Source organism: Panthera tigris, chromosome F3 (assembly GCF_018350195.1).
Source record: "Panthera tigris isolate Pti1 chromosome F3, P.tigris_Pti1_mat1.1, whole genome shotgun sequence".
NCBI lineage: Eukaryota > Metazoa > Chordata > Mammalia > Carnivora > Felidae > Panthera > Panthera tigris.
The window spans coordinates 41,228,079-41,250,745 of NC_056678.1; the positions used below are offsets into that span (position 1 = coordinate 41,228,079).

General features: G+C 49.8%; 1 protein-coding gene across 1 annotated transcript in view; it reads left to right on the plus strand.

The window, feature by feature from the left end:
• Nucleotides 1-22,667, plus strand: part of LGR6 (leucine rich repeat containing G protein-coupled receptor 6) — a 90,618-nt gene that overhangs the window by 54,791 nt on the left and 13,160 nt on the right. The window contains exons 6-10 of the mRNA XM_015539464.2: nt 17,323-17,391; nt 19,446-19,517; nt 19,714-19,785; nt 21,092-21,160; nt 22,417-22,488. Coding sequence (XP_015394950.2) covers nt 17,323-17,391; nt 19,446-19,517; nt 19,714-19,785; nt 21,092-21,160; nt 22,417-22,488 — 354 coding nt within the window. The remainder of the gene's footprint in view (nt 1-17,322; nt 17,392-19,445; nt 19,518-19,713; nt 19,786-21,091; nt 21,161-22,416; nt 22,489-22,667) is intronic.

Here is a 22,667-nt window from a genome sequence, read left to right on the forward strand (position 1 = left end):
CGGAGGGAGAAGCCAGCGGGACTGGGGTGCTGGGGCCTGGCTCCAGGCCTGGTCACCCACGTGCCCCTCCCTGGCATTTTCCGTAGGATGTCACACAGAATGCATTCCTTCCTCCTGCAGGTGGGTGGGAATGTGCCCTCCGGGAGTTCAGGGTGGCCCGCGGAGGGGGAATCCAGGATCTCTGCCAGCAGAGACCATCGAAATAGTGAACACTTTAGATAGATAGGAGAGCCAGAAGAATAAGGATATCGAGCCTGGGGAATGGAAGGCTTGGGGGTGGGGCTGGGGCTGATTTGATGGCAGTTTTGACATCTGTTTAAGGGAGGCTGCTGACAGAAGGGAGGGTAATACCATGGAGTCATGCCGGTACGGTTTGCCAATGGATCTAACTAGCTAAATGATTAATGGGGGGATGGCCCATTCAGCACTCCGGCCTGACTATAAAAAGCACCCAAGTTGTTGACGCTTAAAAAGCCATATTATTCACACATCATCATCCTGGAATTCGGTTAAGGTCAGAATGCACCCAAACCCTCCCATCATTTCCTCTGGCGTCCCGCCAGCCCCCGCAGAGTGGGCTGAGTGGGCCCCATTTGAGCAAACAACTGGCTGGGCTCTCTCAGTCCGCCGGCCATGCCAGCTGGGGTCCCGCAGCTGCCATGAGGGAGCTGGCTGCCACGGTCACCTGGTACAGGCCAGCAGCGCCCAGGAGAGGAGGACCTCCCGGGTCAGGCGTGAGCCACTGAGGTTGGGGCAGGGCTCACAGTGTCAGGGGCATGGCCACAGTGCCTTTGCCTCCCCTTCTCCATCTCCTCCCTCCTCCCCCGACACGCAAACGCTCCTGAGGTGAGGGATTTTCAAGAATCCAAAGCAGCCCAGGAGAAAATGCTGGGAGACAAGCTGCGACCTGAGGAAAGCAACGGTTTGGGGAAAACCGTTTGGCAAATCTAGCCCAGGAGGCCCGAGCTGTCTGTATTTGTGGTTGCGGAGGGGAAGGGAATGGGGGAGGCCAAGACCAATGCTCCATTTGTCTTTCCTGTGGGCGGGAGACCCAGGAGGCTGGTTGCTCTCTGGGGCTCGGCTTGAAGCACGACAAACGGCAGAGCTGGGTCGAGCTCCCCCTGTGTCCACCCCACCCCCCCACCCCCCCGCCCCTGCGGCTGACTGAGTGCCCAGGAGTGGCATGTGGGAGGATGTACCCCAGCCTGGGGTCGGGAAAGTTGGAACCTCTCCCTGCCACTGTGCGTGACTTGGGCTCTGTGCTTCTCTTCTCTAGCCTTCAGAGACAGCTGGGCAGTTCAGACTGGACACTCTAGCCCGCTCCATCAACATACTAGAAAATTGAGGCCCAGGGAAGTGGCGTACCCAGAGTTACTCCCTCAGTTAGGGACAGAGCAAAATCTAGAATGTGTTAACTGAGAAAATACCATGGAACGTTCCTAGTTTAAGACTCTGCTATCCTTAATCATCTGTGGGTGCTAGGTATTTGGGGGATCCAGATGTAAGGGAGAGCCATTGTCCTCTTAAGGCCCACACCCTCGTAGTCACCCTCCCTCGGGGGACACGAGAATTTTGGAGGCGGTGTTTGGAGGCTGAGCTACCAGGCATCAGCAGGGCAGGAAGGAGTCCAGTGTTACCTGCCCTGGAGTGTGGGGGCTGTTGGTTCTGCTGGGAAATCCAGTGGGGAGGGGACATGTATACCGGGTGTGGGTTGGCACCTCTAAAAAGCCACCTAGCAGCTCTTTCTTCACTTTTGGGGCACACTGCCTAATTCTTTCTCAATTAGCCACTGGATGGCTGCGCAGGGCATTTGGCTCAGCTCGTACTGGCTTCGTTACAAAGCAATCCTGCCGCTAAGTGCCCACTGTACCTTTCGTCTGGGAAAGTGCTTGGCTCGGTCACACAGAGCCCATGCTCTGCACCCACTGGACAGATCGGACAGGCGAGGCCAAGAGACAGGAAAAGATTTCCCGGCTTTACACTGTGGAGGCAGAATAGCCTCATTGACAAAGTCTACACCTCAGAGCATCAGCCAGCCTGGGGAGCCTTGCCAGTCCTGCCAGCTGTGTGACCTTGGTCAAGGCGTTTGCCTTCATGAGTCTTTGTTTTCCGATCTGCAATATAATACCACTAATCACACTGATCTTCTGGGGTTGACATGTGGGTTACATGAGATGATGTGTGTAAGTCTCATACAGAGCCTGGGAAACCGTGTTAGGAACCTGCCCCGCACTCCGTTCTCGTCCCCATCCCTTCTTCTGAGGGCCTCAGTCTCAACGACACCCCTTCTCTCCCCACCCCTGAGGGATAAGTTCTTCTTCCAACTTTTGATCTCCAATTAAAAGGGGGGAAAGTGTGTTCTTTATCCTCTATCCCTCCCCCGCCCCAGCATTTGCCGGGGAGCCTGCAGGGGCACCCAGATGTGGAAAGGGGGAGGAGTGGCCGGGAGAATAAAAGGAGAGAGAAAGATAGTCAAACCTTTTAATTGTTGCATAATTAGCACAGTTTGCAGCCTCAGTTATTACTTTGGAGCTTTTCATGTGAGCGTCTTACTGGAAGGGTATTTCTCCCTCGGGCCCCGTAAATCTCTGCCACTTAGACCTCTCTCATCTCCGCAGCGGAGGGGAGATCAACCCCCCTCCTCCCCCCGCCCCAGCCCAAGCTGTGGTTTGGCTCTGTCTGCTGGCTTCTCTCAGGAGAGAGAGCAGCCCCCGGTCATGCCACCTGGGGAGGAGGGGCCAGGTACAGGCACTTCTCCTCATACCTTCATCATCGTCCCGGACCTTGTCAAGAAACCCCAGCCGGAGGCAGACAGGAAAAACTCTGCCCTGCACCCGCCACCTCCTTTCTGCTCCCACAGTGAGGGTGTCCCACCGCTGCTGGGAAATTCAGAATCAGAGACGAGCCAGCTCTCTGAACCCTTGAAGTGCTGTTTCTTCGCCTTTCCAGATCAGACCAAGTCTGGAGATTTGGGATGAGTTGCCCAAGTTTCTATAGTTTGTTTGTAAAAGCGGTGGTAAGCCACTGGCATCCAAACCCCTTGCCCCCTAATACGCTGCCCCACTTAGCGCTAACTCCTGTGAGGGCAGCTTGATTACAGGACTTCCCAGGTTGACAAGAGAAAGTGTGACCAGCAACAATTCTGAGAAGGTTCTCCCCTGGCGTCCCAGGGACGTGAAACCAGGCCTTCATGCCCTTAGGTCTGTGCCCACAAATTCGTGCTCAGAGGCCACAGGGTGCTATTCAGGCGCTATCAGATCGTGATCCTTGAATCCCTAGTTATACCTACCAATAAAATAAAAGGCGGTGGGGGCGGGGGGGAAAGCCTAGCAAGTGCAATTACAACCAAAGGGGACTGCCCCCACTTCCTAGATCTGGGAAATTGATGTCTGCGTCTTAGCTAAAATTCAGAGAAGTGAGGCCTAGAATGAATCTGGGGACAACACCTCACCTCCCTCGCGCCTGGACTATGATATCTGGGCCCTGTTATCACCTCATAAAACACATCAGAGCTATTGGAGTTCATGTACTGGCTGGACCATTCCCCATTGGAGGGGGGCCCGGGACCACAGTGGAACAGAAACCTACTGGCTCTAGCTCCCTCTATAAAGCAGGACCAGCATTCAACTGAGGCCTGGGAGGAGAGGAGGGCAAAGCAGGAATTTATAGGATTCTGTCTTATAATACAAAATTGTGCATTCCTTGTAAAACCTCCTTTGGTGCCAGATGCCCCAGAGATGTGCTTCTGCAGAATATTTTTACCTCAATAGCTGCTGCGGCTGCAAAGTGCGCCCCTGTCTCCATGTCATTGAAACCAGCCACACCAACAGATTTTGCTCTAACTTAGTCCTGAGAGTATCCGACCACCTCTCAGTCCTGGGCCCAATCATCTGCCCTCAGCTGGAATGGAAAACCAGGCAGGTTTTCACTGGCAGCTCTTCCAGAGCTCAGGGGCATCCTAGAGTAGAAAAAGGACTGGGCTTGAGTCAGCACACCGGCATTCAAATTTTTTTTTTTTAATGTTTATTTATTTTTGAGACAGAGAGAGACAGAGCATGAACGGGGGAGGGGCAGAGAGAGAGGGAGACGCAGAATCGGAAGCAGGCTCCAGGCTCCGAGCCGTCAGCCCAGAGCCTGACGCGGGGCTCGAACTCGCGGACCGCGAGATCGTGACCTGAGCTGAAGTCGGACGCTCAACCGACTGCGCCACCCAGGCGCCCCAGCACACCGGCATTCAGATGCTGGCTCCTCCAGCAGCATGTGACGTGCCCAAGTCACCTGACCTCTCGAGAGCCTCCGTTTCCACAGCTAGAAAATGGGGGTGATGTTCTACAATTCACACAATGATATTTACAGGGCCTGGAGTACTCTAAGTGCTCAATTTGTGTTCGCTTTCTCTTTCTGTCCTTCCATTTGATGCTGGATAGACAGCAATGGGCCTTTTCCCCCCGCCCAAGTTACTTCAATAACTTTTCTTCTTTCCTTCCCTCTTTTCCTTCCTTCCTTCCTTCCTTCCTTCCTTCCTTCCTTCCTTCCTTCCTTCGTCTCATTCTCTCTCCTCCTCTTCTCCTCCCCTTCTTTTGACAGTGTGTCTTAAGGTGGCAGGCAGAGTGTTGCCCAGAGGTGTCATTCCATAGCCATCCATGGTGTGACTCATCTCCTCTATAGGGTGGCTAGGAATTCCCGGGGAATCAGGGCATGGCTACTATATTAGTTTCCTGTGGCTGCCATAACAAATTACCACAAATTTTGTGGCTTAAGAAAACCTCAGAAATGTATTCTCCCACAGTTCTGGGAGAGGCCAGAAGTCCAAAATCAAGGTATTGGCAGCGCTGATTCCTTCTGGAAGTTTGAGGCAGCATCTTTTCCCTGCCTCTCTTACCTTTGGTGGCTGCTGGCTACCCTTGGCATTCCCTGGCTTGTAGATGCGTCACTCCGATCTCTGCCTCGGTCTTCACGTGGTCTTCTCCATGTCTTCTAAGGACACTTGTCATTGGATTTAGGCCCATCCTGTTAATGCAGGATGATCTCACCTCAAGATCCTTAGCTTAATGACATCTGCAAAGGACCTTTTCCCAAATAAGGTCATATTCACAGGTTCCAGGGGTTAGGATGCCGACAGATTTTTGAGGGGGCTACAATTCAACCCACTATCGCTACCCACTGGCAGGTTCCCTGGCAAAGTGCTCTTGGGCAAGCAGATGGGTGGAGCAGAGGTTCACATGAATCTTGTCGATTTTCTTGCTAATCTTAAGGCAAGTGCTGATCATCCCACTGATAAGTTCCCACAGTTAAGAGACTCAAAGATATTTTTTTGCAGGCTGTTGGGTCTCATATCTCACTTCTCCTCACCCCCAACCTCCCCCACAACCACTTGTTGAGGACGACGAGGCAGACATTGTGTATCCTTGTGTTACACGCGAGGAAATTGAGGCAGAGAGTGGTTGACTTGCTCAAGGTCATCCAATTCATTAAGAACCAGGACGAGAACCCGAGTTTCTCTGCCTTTGGCCTGGCTTCAGTCCGTCAGACCACACTGCCTCTCCAGGCTAACCCTGTAAGAATTGAGGAACTCTTTCCTCGCCAGTTCTTAATCATCTTACATTTGTGGGTTTATTAGCTGCAAATTTGTGGGGTTTTGTGGCTTATAGAGGAATTTATTGTTCCATATAAAACTTTTTTTCTGGCTTTCCACACAGAACCACTAATGACTTCTCACAGGCAGAAAATCGAGCTGCCCAATGAGTTTGTCTTGTGTTCTAATACCATGGCAAGTTATTAATAGTTCTTCCCGGTACAACATTCCCTTTCCCATCGCCCTGGTGCTTGGGGTAGCCAAGGTCACCATTCTTGTCACTGCTACCCTTTCCTCCTCTGCTGGCAATGGGGCCAAAGCTTCCGCTCTGAACTTCCGCTGCTCTCACAGGCACCCTGGCCAGCCCATCAGCAGTGGAGGGTGATGGGAGGTTAAGGGAGTGGGGTGGGGAGATGGGCACTGATGGAGCCCCGGGGAAACCACTTGGCAGCTGGTTCTCTGGTAGACACCATGGAGAGGAAACGAAGATGTTCAGGTCTGGTCCTTAATATCTGTGGGAAGGAAGAGCTGCTAAGAATCAATAATTACCGCTCTCTTTTTCTGTTTCGTTCGATTTTCTCATTTCATAAATATCTATTGCATTTCTAGTATGTGCCAGGCCACCATTATGAACACGAGGGAAACATTTATGAACAAGAAAAATGCAGTCCCTGCTATCACAGAGACTGAAGGGTTCTAGACCAGGAGTCCTGAGTTCTTTTTTTTTTTTAAGTTTATTTATTTATTTTGAGAGAGAGAGCACGCACACATGCACAAATGCGTGAGCAGGGGAGGGCAGAGAGAGAGGGAGAGAGAGAGAGAGAGAGAGAGAGAGAGAGAGAGAATCCCAAGCAGGCTCCACACTGTCAGTGCAGAGCCCCACATGCAGCGCAATGTCATGAACTGTGAGATCATGACCTGAGCCAAAATCAAGAGTCAGATGCTCAACCGACTGAGCCACTCAGGCGCCCCTAGATGGACTCCTTTAAAATACAAATTAGGTCATGTTACTCTTCTATTCAAAACCCTCCAGTGGCTCCCCATCATACTCTTGGAAAGAAACCAAAGTTCTACAAAGTTCTGGAAAGAAGCCTACAAGTTCTGCAAGGTGTCGGGTGATGTGACACCTTGCTACCTCTCTGGTCTCACCCCTCCTTCAATCTACTCCAGGCACAGTGGCTTCCGTGGATACACTAGATAGATATGCTCCTGCATCGGGACTTTGTACTGACTGTTTCCTTTGTCTGGAATGTTCTTTCTACAATTATCTACCTTCTCCGAGACTGCCCAAATGTCACCTTTTTAGCGAGGTCCTCCCTGATCACCATTTTGCAAGCACTTCTTATCATTTGCCATCTCCTTTTCCTACTTAATTTTCTCTATAGCACTCACCAATCTGATATTTATGTTATTATTTATTTATTCAGGTTGTTTGTTATCTTTCTCCCACCTTTCCATGAGTTTTTTTTTAATTTTTTTTAACATTTATTTATTTTTGAGACAGAGAGAGACAGAGCATGAATGGGGGAGGGTCAGAGAGAGAGGGAGACACAGAATCCGAAACAGGCTCCAGGCTCTGAGCCGTCAGCGCAGAGCCCGACGCGGGGCTCGAACTCACGGACCGCGAGATCGTGACCTGAGCCGAAGCCGGACGCTTAACCGACTGAGCCACCCAGGCGCCCCTCCATGAGTTTTTTTATGTTTATTTACTTTTGAGGGGGGAGGAGAACAAGCAGGGGAAGGGCAGAGAGAGAGGGAGACAGAGGGTCCAAAGCAGGCTCTGTGCCGACAGCAGAGAGCCCAGAGTGAGGCTTGGGAACTGCGAGATCATGACCTGAGCCAAAGTCAGATGTTTAATTGACTGACCCACCCAGGCACCCTCTCCATGAGTTTTTGTAGCACCTGACACAGTGCCTGGCATGGCGAAAGTGCTCAATAAATATTTGTTGAACAAATGAATGGATATATGGCCCCTGGCAAGTCTCTGCTCCTCTTTGAGCTTCAGTTTCTCCATCTGAACCATGAGAGCATTGGACTATCCGATCTCTAAGATTCATCCCAGCTCCGGTCATCCATACTGAGTGCTGTGCAGAGTCTCCAGACCAGACCTCTTCTAGTAAAGATGGAGAAACGAAGCCCTGGACATGGGCTGAACTCACAGGGATGGTCCCTCATCCTTGCCTCGGGGCAAGGTCCTCTGCCCCAGTTGAAGCTCAGGATCCTGACATTCGACCAGTGAGTTGAAGTCACTAGGACAAAACCTCAAGCTACATTCCGCCCAGACCAGGGCAACCTCAAAGACCTCAGGTCCCCTGCATTAACGGGCCCATGGCATCCAGGTGAGGGAGGTGCTGCCCACGGGTCTGCCCACATCTAGATGATGGGATCCTATTATACCATTTCTAAGTGTGGCTAAGGCTTTTCTGGGGGAGGGTGGTGAGAATATGAAATGTTTATGCACCTTGTCTACACCTTCAAAGAATGTGGGAGAAGACTTAGGTGGAATGTGATGATTGTCTTTGAAAGATTACACACATTTTATGGTCTTCCAGCTGACAGGATGAGGGCCAAGAGAGGAAGTAAGGGTGGTGCTCTAGCTTAGGATGAGGAAGGCTTACTTAATCTGCAGAATAGCCCCACTGTGGCCCCCTTAACGCCCAGCGTAGTCGGTGAGCCCTGCCATTTGCATGGTCCGGGCAGAAACTGGATCCTTGTTCCCCTGGAATCTCAGAGATGAGTCCCGTGCGGGGGCAGATTGGACTGTTGCCTTTTACCTCCCTTCCGGTTCTGGGCTTCTCTGATCCCAGGTGCTTTATTCGGGCAGGGCAACAAGTAACCTCAGTGTCAGAGATCGGCAACTTTCATTAAAATTGGCGGTGTTATTGCTTCGGATATTTTCTGAATTTACTTTCTGGCGGAGAAGCGAGCGTAGGTGGAGGGAGGGTAGGAGGAAGGCGTGTCTGTATCTCTCAATAGAAACCTATGACAATTTTACTAATTGCTGCATTTATTAATGGGTGGCCTTTTATGTAGGTTGTTTAGAAGGTAAAACAATGCTATTAGTCATAAAGTCTTTGTTGGTTCCTGGCTTGCCAGGTTATCTGCCCCAAGCATGTGAAGTCAGATGGAGATAAAGGCTCAGTCTGCAATACAGGAAGAACAATTAAGTCATGTATTCATCGTGCCTGCCTGCTTTTGTTACGGGCCCTTTGGGAGAGAAAAATGGTTCAGAGTTTACAATCAGAAACGTCTGTGTTTTGTGTTTCACGCTGGGGAGCTAGGCTCACCCACATTCCTCCATGTGCCCTTATCTGTGATCTGGCAATAAACATAAATATTAGCCTTGAGAATAAAAGTGTAAGCGGAAGCCCAATTAATTATGTTAATCTTCCTTTATTGTTGTGAAAAGTAGATAGACCAACTTGTGTGTCTGCTGTTGCAGTGTCGGATGAATGGAAGTGCCTGTTCTGGTGTCTAGTGTCTAGTAGAAGAAAGAGGGGGAAAGAATTGGCATTATTTGAGTATCCAGACCAGGGTCTGGACCGGATGAACAGAGTAGCCTTATGTAATGGGCATCCCTGATGTACAGGTGAGGAAACGACTGAGCAAAGTTAACTGGCTAGTTCGAGGTGATCCTGTTGGTACACAGTGGACAAAGCTGTTTCACTCTAAAACATATAACACACAAATAGACATCTAGCCTAACAACCAATTGGTTTTGACATGCTTGTTAGCACCCAAAGAGACTCCCACAGGAGTTTCTTCCCTTGGGAGAAAGCCTGGTGTGCCCCCCCGCAACTCACCCCGTTTATCCTTCTTCCCACTCTCCCTAAAACTTTTTTCTCAGCCCTGCTACTTGGAGCCTAGCCAGGCTGCAACTCTGGGTGGTATACAGAAAAGATGTTAAACCAAGAGCCAACAGGCCTCGGCTCTGGGACTTGCAGTGATTTACCTCCTGTCTCTGAGCCTCAGTTTCCTTATCAATAAAAAGAAAGGGCCGGACAAGATGACTGCTAAATCCTGCCAGCTCTGCGCTCTGAGTCCATCGTGAGGCTCCCCAGAGATCTCAGGAGTTGGCCATTCCTGCACAGCCAGACGGAATGGAGAACACTGGGGATGTGGGTCCTTGAGCAGCTTGGGGCTTGGGTCACCTGCTTAGCTACTTTTACCGATTGTGTGGGTCTACCATCAGTTTTGATTGGATTTGGCTGGAAGCAGCTGAGCAGATGAAGGGGCATATCAGCCATGGACAGCTGCAGCCTCTGGACTGAATTCCGGCTGGAGCTGGGAATGGTTTTTCTTTAACCTCAGCCCTCCCCTGCCTGCTCCCAGCTCCTGGGAGCAGCATACAGAATAATTCTCTTCCTGGGCTTCTGGCTGATTCTGGGCTATTAAAGATAATAAACTATAGAGCCGTGGATGAGCTTTTCCGGGGAGGTTTAGGGCATCATAAAGCACCTTGCAATGGAGGAATCGGATCAAATCAGCTTGTGGCCTGACGCGGGTCTTTCCTGCGATTGCCGAGAGGCTGTATGTTGGCTTCTGATCCCGAGGGGCTGAGACACTGCCCCAATGTGGCCAGCCACAAATGCCAAAGCAACTCCCATCTCCAGGCCTTGACAGTGGCTCAAATGATCATTCTTGACAATGACCATACGCATATATGGCCTTGTGCCTGGGCTTCGGGAGACTCAAAAGGGAGCTCATGTGCTTCCTGATAGTGGCAAGCTTCCTGTCTCATGGGGAAGGCGCTTTGTACACAGATAACCCCATTCTGGACTCAAACTGCCTGGGCTTCAGTCCCAGCTCTTTCATTCATGGTCAAGTGATTGCCTCTCTCTGTGCCTCAGTTTCTCATCTGCAAAATGGAGATAATAATAAGTATTTACCTCAAAGGATTGGCATGGGAATGAAATAAATTAATATATATAAATCACCCAGAATCGTGACTATTACCTAGTAATTACTCTGATTATTATCGTTATCACCACCACCACCACCACCACTATTATTATTCTAATATTAAGCATGTTTCTGGAGAAAACATCAGAAAAGCACTGAGAGAGTGAGTGATTCATTCTGACTGCAGGGATGGGGCTGGGTACATGAAGGAAGGTATATCTGAGCCTGGACTTCAAAGGGAGCTAGGATTTCGACATCTAAGACTGGGGTTAAGGGCATCCCAGGCTGAAAGCGTGAGGGGCACAAGGAAACACACGAGGCTGTGAAAACACATGGGGCTGAGATGGTAGACGGAGCTGAAGGTGTATAGCATCAGAGCCCATTGAGGACTTTGAACTTTGGTCTGTAAGTAATGAGGAAGCCTTTTCAGATTTCTCAGCAGGTGAGTGACACAGTCTGTTTGGCATTTCAAAAAGATCTTCCTGGCAGATGTGTAGTAGCGAAGAGTGTGGACTCCGGACTCGCACTGCCAGGGTTCAAATCTTGGTTGTGATGGTGAATTAGTTCATTTCTGGATCGTGTAATAGTCCAAAGAGGGTGTTTCTTCTTGGCAAACGGCCCTCCTCCATATGGTGACTCAGGGACCTGGCTTCTTAGGATCCTGCTATCCCTATCTCCTCACTGTCTTTGGCACCTAACTAGTGAAAGAGTAGAGAGACCGTGGAGGAGACAGGCTGGCTAGTTAAAAATCCTGCACTAAATGTAGGACATACCACTTCTGCCCACCGTCCATGGGAAAGCACACATTGCAAGGGAGGCTGGGAATACACTCTAGCCACATTCCTGGCTATTCCTCCCATTACCATAAGATAGCGCTGTCCAACAGAACTTTCCACAATGATGGAAATGTTCTAAATCTGTGCTTCCAATATGGTGGCCACTTGCCACATGGTATATCGAGCGCTTGAAGTGTCACTAGTGAAACTGAGAGCCGAGCTTTTATTTTACTAACTTGTAATTAATTTACATTTAAACAGCTGTGCATGGCAAGTGGCTGAAGGTGTTGGGCTTTGCTGTTGTAGAGAAAGGAGGGTGGATTTCGGTGGATAGTGATGTCTAGCATGACTGTTTAATAATTGGGCAGGTTATTGGACATCTCTGTGCCTCACTTTCCTCAACAGTAAAATGGGTATAATAGTGGTAACTACTTCTTAGGCTGTCGTGAGGATTAAGAGATCATTCAGGCATAGCATTTAGTGCCCGGCGTATAATCCGTGCTCAACCAAGGTTATCTTATGGATTACATCCAAACAGCACCAAATGAAGCAGGGCTTTGCCAATTATCCAAGTCATTGAATCTGTGTAGATATCCAAATGGGAAAATTCAGGCCACCCCACCAGCGTGTAGTTGGCAGAATTCCTTTTGACATTTGCACAGTTTTTATTCTCCACATTGCTCTACAAAAAATGGCCTTTGAGTTCACATGCCTTTTACTACATGTCTTTTCCCACTGTCTGTCAGGCCATTTCTGGAAGGATTCCTGATCAGGAACTGCAAAGGAAAGCTAGAACCACTCACTTCGGCTGCCTGGACATGAGTCCAGTGAACTGTATAAGGGCTCAGTGATAGCAAAATCACAGGTGACCCGTCGTCCCATGGCCCCTGTGGCCCTGGGCAAGCCTAACAGTGAGTGCCCCTCAGGATTATCTTGTACCTTTCTTGACATCAACCTCAAAATCCTAAGGATGTTCTGCCAAATATTGTAGATACTCTTAAGAGTCCATTAATGCTTTAAGAGTCCATTAATTCATTCTTTAATTTATCTAGACCAGTTCATTTATTCATTCAACAAATATTTGTTGAGTTACCGTTCTGTGCCAGTATTTTGGTGTTTAGAATGTGAAACAAAGTTTCTATTTTCAACCTTCATTCTAGTGGGTGGGAAGAAATTTAGCAAACAAATATATGTCAGATATATTTATATATATTTTATATATATATATATTTATAATATATATATATTTATAATATATATTTATATTTATAAAGGAAAGCAGGATCTCTCGTTATCTATTGCTACATAAAAAACCACCCTAAAATGTAACGGTCTAAGACAATAATGTACGATTTCTCATGAATCTGTGGATCACCTGGGCTCATCTTGGGTGCTTTTCTGCTGGAGACTTTGCCTGGGCTCCCTGACCAGGTTGCAGTCTGCTAGAGGTTCAGCTATGACTAGAGGCTCTAAGATGCCTCATTCACATGTCTGTGAGTGGGACCTAGGTTCTGGCTGTTGGCCGGCCCTCTCCACAAGGCCTTCATTACCCAGGAGGCTAGTACGGGCTTCCTTGCATGGTGGTGGGAATGTCCCAAAGGAGGGCAGAGGTTGTGAGTCCTCTTGTGACTTAGGATTAACTCACACCGTGTCAGCTCTGCCTTATTCTGTTTTGGTTAGTGCCAGTCACAAGCCAGCCCGGTCTCAGGGTTAGGGAGGCAGAAGCCATTTCTTTTTTTTTTTTTTTTCTTTTAATATGCATTATTTATTTATTTATTTATTTATTTATTTAAAATTTTATCTAAATCTTAGTTTACATATAGTTAGTTAACATGTAGTATAATAATGGTTTCAGGAGTAGAATTTAGTGATTCATCACTTGCATACAACAAGTGCTCGTACCAACGAGTGCCTTCCTTAATGCCCTTCACCCATTTAGCCCATCCCCCCACCCACCTCCCCTCCAGCAACCCTCAGTTTGTTCTCTGTATTTAACTCTCTTGCGGTTTGCCTCCCTCTCTGTTTTTATCTTATTTTTCCTTCCCTTCCCCTATGTTCATTTGTTTTGTTTCTTAAATTCCACATATGAGTGAAGTCATATGATATTTATCTTTCTGTAACTGCCTTATTTCACTTAGCATAATACATTCTGGTTCCATCCACATTGTTGCAAATAGCAAGATTTCATTCTTTTTAAATTTTTTTAAATGTTTATTTTTGAGAGAGAGAGAGAGAGAAAAAGAGAGAGAGAGAGCGTGAGCAGGGGAGGGGCAGAGAGAGAGAGGGAGACACAGAATATGAAACAAGCTCCAGGCTCTGAGCTGTCAGCACAGAGCCCAATGTGGGGCTCGAACTCACAGACCGCGAGATCATGACCTGAGCTGAATCAGAAGCTTAACCAACTGAGCCACCCAGGCACTCCACAATTTCATTCTTTTTGATCACTGAGTAATATTCCATTATATATATCACATTTTCTTTATCCATTTGTTAGTCAATGGACATTTGGGCTCTTTCCATAATTTGGCTGTTGTTTATAGCACTGCTATGAACATTGGGGTGCATGTGCCTTTTCAAATCAGCATTTTTGTATCCTTTGGAAAAGTCCTAGTAGTTCAATTGCTGGGTCGTGTAACTCTATTTTTAATTTTTTGAGGACGCCCCCATACTGTTTTCCAGAGTGACTGTACCAGAGAAGCCACTTCTTTTTTTTTAATGTTTATTTATTTTTGAGAGAGAGAGAGAGAGAGAGAGAGAGAGAGAATGCAAGTGGGGGAGGGGCAGAGAGAGAGAAGGAGGCACAGACTCTGAAGCAGGCTCCAGGCTCTGAGCTGTCAGTGCAGAGCCTGACGTGGGGGCTCGAACTCACAAACCATGAGATCATGACCTGAGTCAAAGTCGGACGCTTAACCGACTGAGCCACCCAGGTGCCCTGAGAGGTCACTTCTTAATTGGAGAAGCCACAAAGGACTTGTGGCTACTTTTTCTCCTCCAGCTTTATTGAGATGTAATTGACATACGGTGCAGGTTTAAGGTTTACAGCCTGTTGATTTGGTACACTTACATATTGCAAATGATAAGACTTGGGACCACTTTCAATCTACCACACAGAGTAAAGGAACAGCAAATGAGGGGCTATGCTGTATTAAATAGAATGGTCAGACAAGGCCTTTCTGATGAGGTGTTATTTGGGCAGAGACCTGAATGAAGCGAGGGAGAAAGCCAGGCAGATATCTGCAGTGTTCCAGGCGATGGAATCGTGAGCTAAAGCTCTGAGATCAGGCCAGTGCAATTCTTTGCATTTACGATAACACTGCAACATTAAGGCTTTAAGTGAAGGTGCTCTTACATTACTTATAGGAAATCCGGTTCTCCTTGGGCAGCACTGGAGAATTCCTGAATGGGCTGAGTCAAGTTAAAAGGAGGTGGGGGGGGGGGCACTTGATTTGGAGACATTGAGATGTGAGGGCGACTCCTTTATAAAATCTAAGACCAGAAAGAGTCCAACTACTCGCCCCTGCTGCCTCTATTCTCAAGCCTTGCAAGTAGAGTGTCCAGGCACCTCCTACTGCCACCTGTGGTAGAACTCCAGCAATGTGGAAATTCCCTGGTCCCAACTCCAGTATCTTTGGTTTCCATGAAAGTGCTTTGCACGTAGCCTGCCCTCAGCCTGCTCTCGTCCTTCCCCTCACATAGTCTGTGGGGAGCCTCTCCGTGAGTGAATCAAGGTTGGAGTCATTGGAGGGAAAGGTGTAGGATTCATGAAGGACGAGAGCAGAGCAGAGCAAAGCAGGAGGGTTTATGCTATAATTACCCCAAATCACCAGGGGAGTCGGAGTGTAATCGGGTAATTAGTGTGTGTTGGGGGTGGTGTGGGGGGGTGCAATTATCCGGCTCACTGGCTGCCAGACTGTTGTCACTGTTCTTCTGGCCCTTGGGCCGGGTTCCTGGCTCTACCTGTGGACTATTAAGTGTAATGACCCTGTCACGCAGAGGAGCCTGTCATTATGTCTGTGTTAACATGGTATTTACCCACAAAACCTGCCAAGTCACTCTGTGATTAAAGAGCCTCAGCATGGTCCCCTGCCCTGGCATTGGATAGTCTTCTCATGAAAGTTGTCAGGGCAGGCGTGGCTTTAAAAGGCTGAGAGAAGTTGGGCTGGGGTCATCCCGGGGGGCTCAAGAGGGACACTGTACCTGAGCCCTCCCTCCCCGTCATTGCCAAAGCCTGAGACCCCATACTCCAGCCACAGGAATCTGGAAACACCAAGACAACCCCGTGCAAAATCAGGCACATCTCCACATGGGGCTAACCGGTCGGCCACTGAGTGAAACAAAAGTCTACTTTGTTTTTTTAAACTACATGTTCACAGTAATACCTGCAATCCAGCATCCTCACACAGTTTATTCTAGTTTTTTTTTTTTAATGTGTATTGATTTGAGAGAGAGAGAAAGTGAGGTTCCAACTCATGAACCGCGAAATCATGACCTGAGCCGAAACCAAGAGTGAGTGGGACGGGCACTCAACCGACTGAACCACCCAGCTGCCCCGAAACAGAAGTCAACTTTAAAATCTTAAAGGCTGGGGGGCACCTGGCTGGCTCAGTCAGTGGAGCACCACAGGCGACTCGATCTCAGGGCTGTGAGCTTGAGTCCCGTGTCAGGTGTAGAAATTACTTATAAATAAAATCTTTAAATAAATAAATAAAATCTTGAGGGTTGATCATCTTTTCTGAAGTCTCTCCTAGGAGGGGTAGGAAGGGAATCTGGTCACGTAACATAGAACAAAACTCCCCCGAAAGTCTTCTGTGGCTCTTCCTCCCTACTTCCCGATCACATTTTACTGTCTTCCCCCAAACACAGGCACTCTCCCCACTCTTTGGCAGGGCTCCCCTGCCTTTGGGCCTTCTTTGTCACAGGCAGTTCCAAATCTTTTCTAATGAGAATCAGGTTTGCTCTCGGTGTTTTACATTTCTCCTCTCTCCCTTCCCCCTGTCCCCCTTGTGGCCTCAAGGGCACAAACACAAAAGACCCCTTCAGAGAGTGGACAAGCAGGGCTGTGAGCACCTGTGGGCCAAGAGTTTGCCCCTGGTGCCTAAACAATGCTGCCGTGAGCATCCTTATACAAATACCTTTACAGGTGGGTGTGGACTTCTCCCAGGACAAACTCCTGGCCTTGAGGTGACTAGGTATGAATCTTGTCATTTCAAAAGATGCTGTCAAATTATGTCTAAAAGATAACACACATTTCAATTCCCACTAATCACTTATGAGAATGCATGTCTCCCCACATTCTTTCCAACTTGGGTTGCTACTACTTTTTAAAAATTGCCTCCATTGTTTTCTGACTATACGTGTGATACATGTTCATTGTAAAAAAAAAAAAAAAAAATGGGAAACGAAGAAAAGCCTAAGAGAAAATAAAGACTAGCTGTCATGCCATCACCCAAAGATAAGAAGCACTGATCCATTTTTTAATGTTTATTTATTTTTGAGAGAGAGAGAGAGAGAGAGAGAGAGAGTGGGGGAGGGGCAGAGAGAGAGAGACACAGAGCCCGAAGCAGGCTCCAGGCTCCAGGTTCTGAGCTGTCAGCACAGAGCCCCACACAGGGCTCGAACCCACGACCTGTGAGATCATGACCTGAGCTGAAGTCAGACACTTAACTGACTGAGCCACCCAGGTGCTCTTGCTGGTGACAAGGTGCTAAAGATGGCCCCATTCTTTCCTCTGTCCCTCCCCCAGCCACTGACTGTGTCTCCAAAGGCTTGAGGGATTTTCCTCAGCCAACGGGGACTCTTCCTGAAGGAGTCAGTTGCAGGTATCCACATCCCTGAAGTGTCTCCTCAAAACAGTGCTGTTGCCAGGAAGACTTCCAGCCTGAGGATTTGTGGAGTAGGAATGGAATATGAACGTTCCAAAAATGTGTTTCCAGGCATTGACAGCTGGATCCGACAGATTGGAGAACGCATCTCTCCGGCCAATCCCAGAGCCAAGTTTCTGTTTTTCAGGGGCCCTGACGTGCCCTGTGAAGCCACCCTTCTAATGACTGCTCTTGCTTTCCGTCCCAGAGACCTGAATTATAATGAGCTGCAGGAGTTTCCTGTCGCCATCCGGACCCTGGGCAGACTGCAGGAACTGTAAGTCCCTCTGCTGGTTTCTGTGGGTGTCCTCCTCTCCCAAGGGCAGGGGCTGAAGCCAGTTCTGGGCCTCCCTCGCAGCCTCACCTCCCGGGGTCCTTGTAAAAACTGTAGCTGCGTGCCCGCTGCAGCCCTCCCCCCGTGCAGGTCTCAGTAGTCGCAGACCTCATTAGTGTGGCACTGAGCATTTCCGAGAGGTGTGTCATCGGCAGAAATGGCTCTGAGCCCTTCCACCCTAGAGAGACACATGGCACAAGACACCTCCTGGGAGGCTGGGCCTGGCACTGCCCCTGCCTTGGTTGGCATGTGTCTGGAGATGAATGAGGAGAGGAGCTGGGGGCTGGTCTCTGGGCTCATTCCTCAGCACCTGATCTCATGGGGAAGATCAGAAGCCCGATTTTGTTCCCCACAGTCACTACCTATTAGTATTCTATTTTAGCATCGACTGTGCCCAGCACTAAATACAAACAAAGAGTAAGATTGCCCTGGACTGTTCCCCCAGGATCCTTCAGGTCTGTTGAGGACACAGAGTAAAGCAGGCACCAGGACAGAGCAGCTTAGGGTCGGTATATAATTCTGGCCCTAATTGTCCAGGGGTAGCTAAAATGACTGGGAATCCAGAGTAATATACGAAGAACCTTGTAGACTAACACATGTGAGATGAACCTTAAGGGGTGGATGGAGTTTCAGTGGCGACGGTGGAGGACGAGGGAAGGCATTTCAGACAGAAGAACCATGGAGGCAGAGACCCAGATTGGAAGTTGAATGCGCAAGAGATGACCCCAAGGGAGACCAGGCTTACTAGAGGAGAGGCTCTCAGCAAACAGTAGGAGATCTACTGGGGGTAGAGTGGACTAGATTAAGGGAATCTGAGGTTGGTGAACAGAGCCCCACACTTACAGGCAGCCCAACATCTTTACTCAAACCACCGCCTGAGACCAGCCCAACTCCATGCCACCACCCCCCCTGGTCCCACCCCGTCCGAAGTTGGCAGGTGGGAATTCCAGGTGTGTGTAACAGTTGAGGAACAACCAGACCGGTTGGAGGGAAGGGTCTGAATGGGAAACTATTGTAAGTCCCCCTCCATTGCCATTGGGGTCCCAATGAGTATAGATGTGTGTGTGCACGTGCGCATGTGTGTGTGTCTATCTGTCTCTATCTTTCTACATCTATTGAGAGAAAGCTGCTTGAGGACAAGGCCTCTGTCCTATGAACTTCTAAACATCTCAAGGCTTAGCTCAGCACTAGACACAAAGGAGGAGTCCCAAATCATATAAGAACAAATTAACAAAGGAATGGAAGGTGGAAATAATAAGGAGAAGGGAAGAAGGAGAGAGAGGGGGTGGACGCCCAGAAGGCATGAGGAGACACTAGAAGTCTCCAGACAACAAGAAGTTGGCCTGGGGGTGCTGCTCAGCATGGATTATGTGCTTCCCAGTCCAATATTTATCTTGAGATGATCACCCCGACTAACCAAATGCATAATTCCCAGCTTCCAGAGCCCTGGAGATTAGCGGGTGCCTCCCTCCTCACTTCCACACACAGTAGGCCAGTCACTCAACATCCACTGTATCTTCCTGCTCCTGCTGCTGCTGCCTTTCTAGGTTCCTTAGTCTCCAGGCCTGGAGGCCAAGCCAGCCTCCATTCGGGGAGCAGCTCTCATCCCTGGGACCCTCAGAAGCTCTGCTTTTCCCACAGGCCCTCAGCTTCCTCCTTGGGGAACCTGTGGAGTTCCTGCCACAAGTGACTGAGGAGAGGGAGCCTCTCCTGGGATCCAAACTCAGCCTCCTGCTCCCAAGTTCTCCCCCCTTACCACCCCCCTTGCTCTCTGAGGCTCCACGCTTTACTCCCTTCACAATTGTCAGAGAAAAGGTTGGGTGTGTTATCAAATGAAGCAGAGACTTCACAGGCAGGAGGTGAACCTGGAATCTGGACTGATGTCTCTTTGGTCCTGTGGCCTTTCTGGTCAGCTTTCTGGAAGCTTCACGGAGTTCTGTGTCGCCCTCTCCATACCTTTCTCCAAGTCCTCACTGACTCATGGTATTGCCTTCCAGGGGGTTCCATAACAACAACATCAAGGCCATCCCAGAAAAGGCCTTCATGGGGAACCCTGTGCTGCAGACCATGTGAGTACTCGTTTCTCCTGTCTCTTGGTGCTGTGCGGTGTTTGGGGGACGGGCTGGGGCGGCAGAACTCTGGGAGGGGGTGCCTTCCCCTGTGTGCTCTTTCCTGGTGCCAAGGGAGGAGAAAGCAGAGATCTGCCTGGGTCCTAGCTCAAAGGGCCAAATAACTAAATTTGGTGTTTGGGTCTTTTTCTTCCAGACACTTTTATGATAACCCAATCCAGTTTGTGGGAAGGTCGGCGTTTCAGTACCTGCCTAAACTGCACACGCTGTAAGTTGAGCCCTAGAGCCTGCCACCGTCTGGACCTCTCCCATTCCTCACTCCTTCCGCTGCCTCCTGCCTCCCATCTGCAACTCTCTCACCCGCAGGGCACAGCACCCCCTGCCAGGCCTGGTCTCCTTCGGGGCTGTGGCCTCTGTTGGGCTCACACCTATTCCCAGCTCTGGCTGCACTTAACAGCCTCCCTTCACCTTCCTGTGCTTCTTCCCAGATCCCAAATGAATGAAGAGAGCCCTTCTCCATAGTCCAGGAGTTTAGTCTGGCCCCTTCAGAATCCTGCTCGGGGCAGCTGTTTCCAGAAATACTTGCTCAAGAACCAATGACTGGGATAAGGGTCTGGTTCTCCAGTGACCTGGGAGCATGAATCCCTGGGCTCTTTGTGGCACTATCTTCATTGCTTTGGGCCCGAAGGCATTCCCTTGTTTCCTCTCTCCCATTGTGTTAAACCCCAGCCCAAGTTCCACTTCTGCAAAAAAACTTCCACGGATTACATTCCACCTGTGGCATCATAGTAACATAAGGAACATCTCTAACGCACATACTCCCCTTTCTTGTATATTATCACATTTCACTGTCACCCTAACCCTGTGAGGTGAGTGGTGTTAGTACAGTTTGTAGATGGATCCTGAGGCTCCCAGGCCCTGGTCAGCCTTGAGCTAGAACCCTTGACTCCAGATCCTAGGCTCATTTCTGGACCCTGCTGCCTCCTTGTGGTCCTGTTGAGCGCAGGCCTGTGTGGGTCCATGTCCTCATGGAGATAGAGGATGGTGGTGATGGAAAAAGCCAACAGTCTAAAACAATTTACGAGAACCAGTGGAGAGGTTGATAAAGCTTTAGCTGATGACACTTTAGAGGAGACTCTAGCTCAGGCTATAATAAGCAAACCCCAGCAGCCAAGGACTTTTTCAGTAGCACCCAAGCAGTAGCCTTTTAAACAGAAGCAGTTCCCATGCTCCTGTCCTGTGTTCTTTCTTTGTTCATTTGTTTTGTTTTGTTTTGTTTTGTTTTGTTTTGTTTTGTTTTGCATGCTGGGGCCCTAGTGCCGGGTTGCCTGCTCTGTCTGGGCTACAGTGGGCTGAGCCAACTTAAGGAAATGGTGGTTTAGACCCTGCTGAGCCAAGCTCCCCCCCTACCAGGGCCTGAGTAGCTGGAGTATTTTGAGGTTGGGCAGTGGTGGCGGAAGGATGATGTTTCCCAAAAGGGTAGAGTCTTGAGGGACGGATCAGTGATGGTAGGGAGTCCAGATTATCAGGATGCTCTGACTTCACCCTTCAGACGTTGTTGCTTCTGTTTCCAGATCCCTGAATGGTGCCACGGACATCCAGGAGTTCCCAGATCTGAAAGGCACCACCAGCCTGGAGATCCTGTGAGTGGATACACTTACCTTCTACCTCATCTGTGTCCCTCCTTTGCTCCCAGGAGGTCTTCTGTCTGCCTGTCTCCTGGAAGTCTGTCCAAATTCTTTGCTTGCCCCTTATCTGGCCTGCTTCTGCTGCTGGCTCCAGCCTGGCCCAGAGGTCACCTGGCTCAGCCCCAGGTCACTGCTGCTGGCAAGGCAAGGCCAGGAGTGGCAGGTGGTTTGGGGGTGAGGAGGCTGGTCTTCTCTTTACTATGCTTGCATTTTTCAGGCATGACTTCAGAGTTCCTAACCCCAAGTCATGAGGGTGCTGAGGACCCCGCCACAGGGGGAGAAGGGTTTTGGAAACACATCTTCTTTGCCTTTCCGAAGCGTGATTCCAACAAGGATTTCTCATATGTTCTATCATTATAGACTGCCGGGTGGGGGAGGGGTGTCAGAGCGTAGTAGGCCCTCAATACATTTTAAAAGGATGAATGGAACAATCAAGCAAACACCCAGAGTGGGTGTTAGGAAGCCAACTGTCCTGCCCCACGTCACATGGCTCATTCATGGCATGGCTGGGACAGGAACTCTCCTCTGTGCCTCTATTGTCTTCCCCTAGATTTGCTGGCATCTGGAAAATTTTCCATGAGGGAAGTAATAGGTCCCCAAGAATGACCTCGGCCTTGGGTCTTCCTTGGGACACCCTGTCCCCAGCCAAACCTGCCCCCACAGCCCTCTCCGTCCCAGCCCCTGGTCCTCCCCTTCTTTCCCATCCCATCCCCCTTCCCCAGGGCACAGGGAGCAGGCTCTGTGCGTGGTTCCCATGGCTCCACTAGGGTTGTTTTGTTTAGTCTTTTCCTATCTACTCTGTGCCCATGGCTATCCCCCTTCTCTAAGGAGAGCAGACCAGATTCTAGTTCCTGTCCTACATAGCCAGTGTTGCTGGAGACCATTATGAGACAATGGGTGGGGACACGATGGGTGGGTGGGGTGGGCTGGGCACGCAGGAACTGTCTGCCAAGCAGAGAGCCCCTGGGCTGTGTCCCTCTCTGTCTGTTGCCCACACCTACCCTCCTCCAGTCCCAGGGGAGCCTGGTGCTCAGATGCCAGGCCTGCTGCCTTCTCTCCCTGCAGCCCCACCCCTGCCCTGTGCCTCCTGCCACTTCTCTTTTGTCAGCTCTGTGCTCCCATGTCAGTATCAGGCCCAGAGCTGGAGACGGGTGGCTGGGGATGGCAGGGCCCTGGGCCTGGTGCCAGCCCTGTCTCTGTTCTCTCTGCAGGACCCTGACCCGCGCAGGCATCCGGCTGCTCCCACTGGGGATGTGCCAACAGCTACCCAGGCTCCGAGTCCTGTGAGTGGTTCACGAGCATTCTCCAGTCTTGGCATTGTGCCCTTGTTCCCATGGGCTGGCAAAGGCCCCTCCCGCTCCTGTCCCGCTTGGTTACCTCTCTTCCCGGAGAGTGGGACACATTGGGCTGCTGCTGAGATCCTGCCCGAGAAGCACTGGGCTGTCCTCTCTTGTTCAGGGTA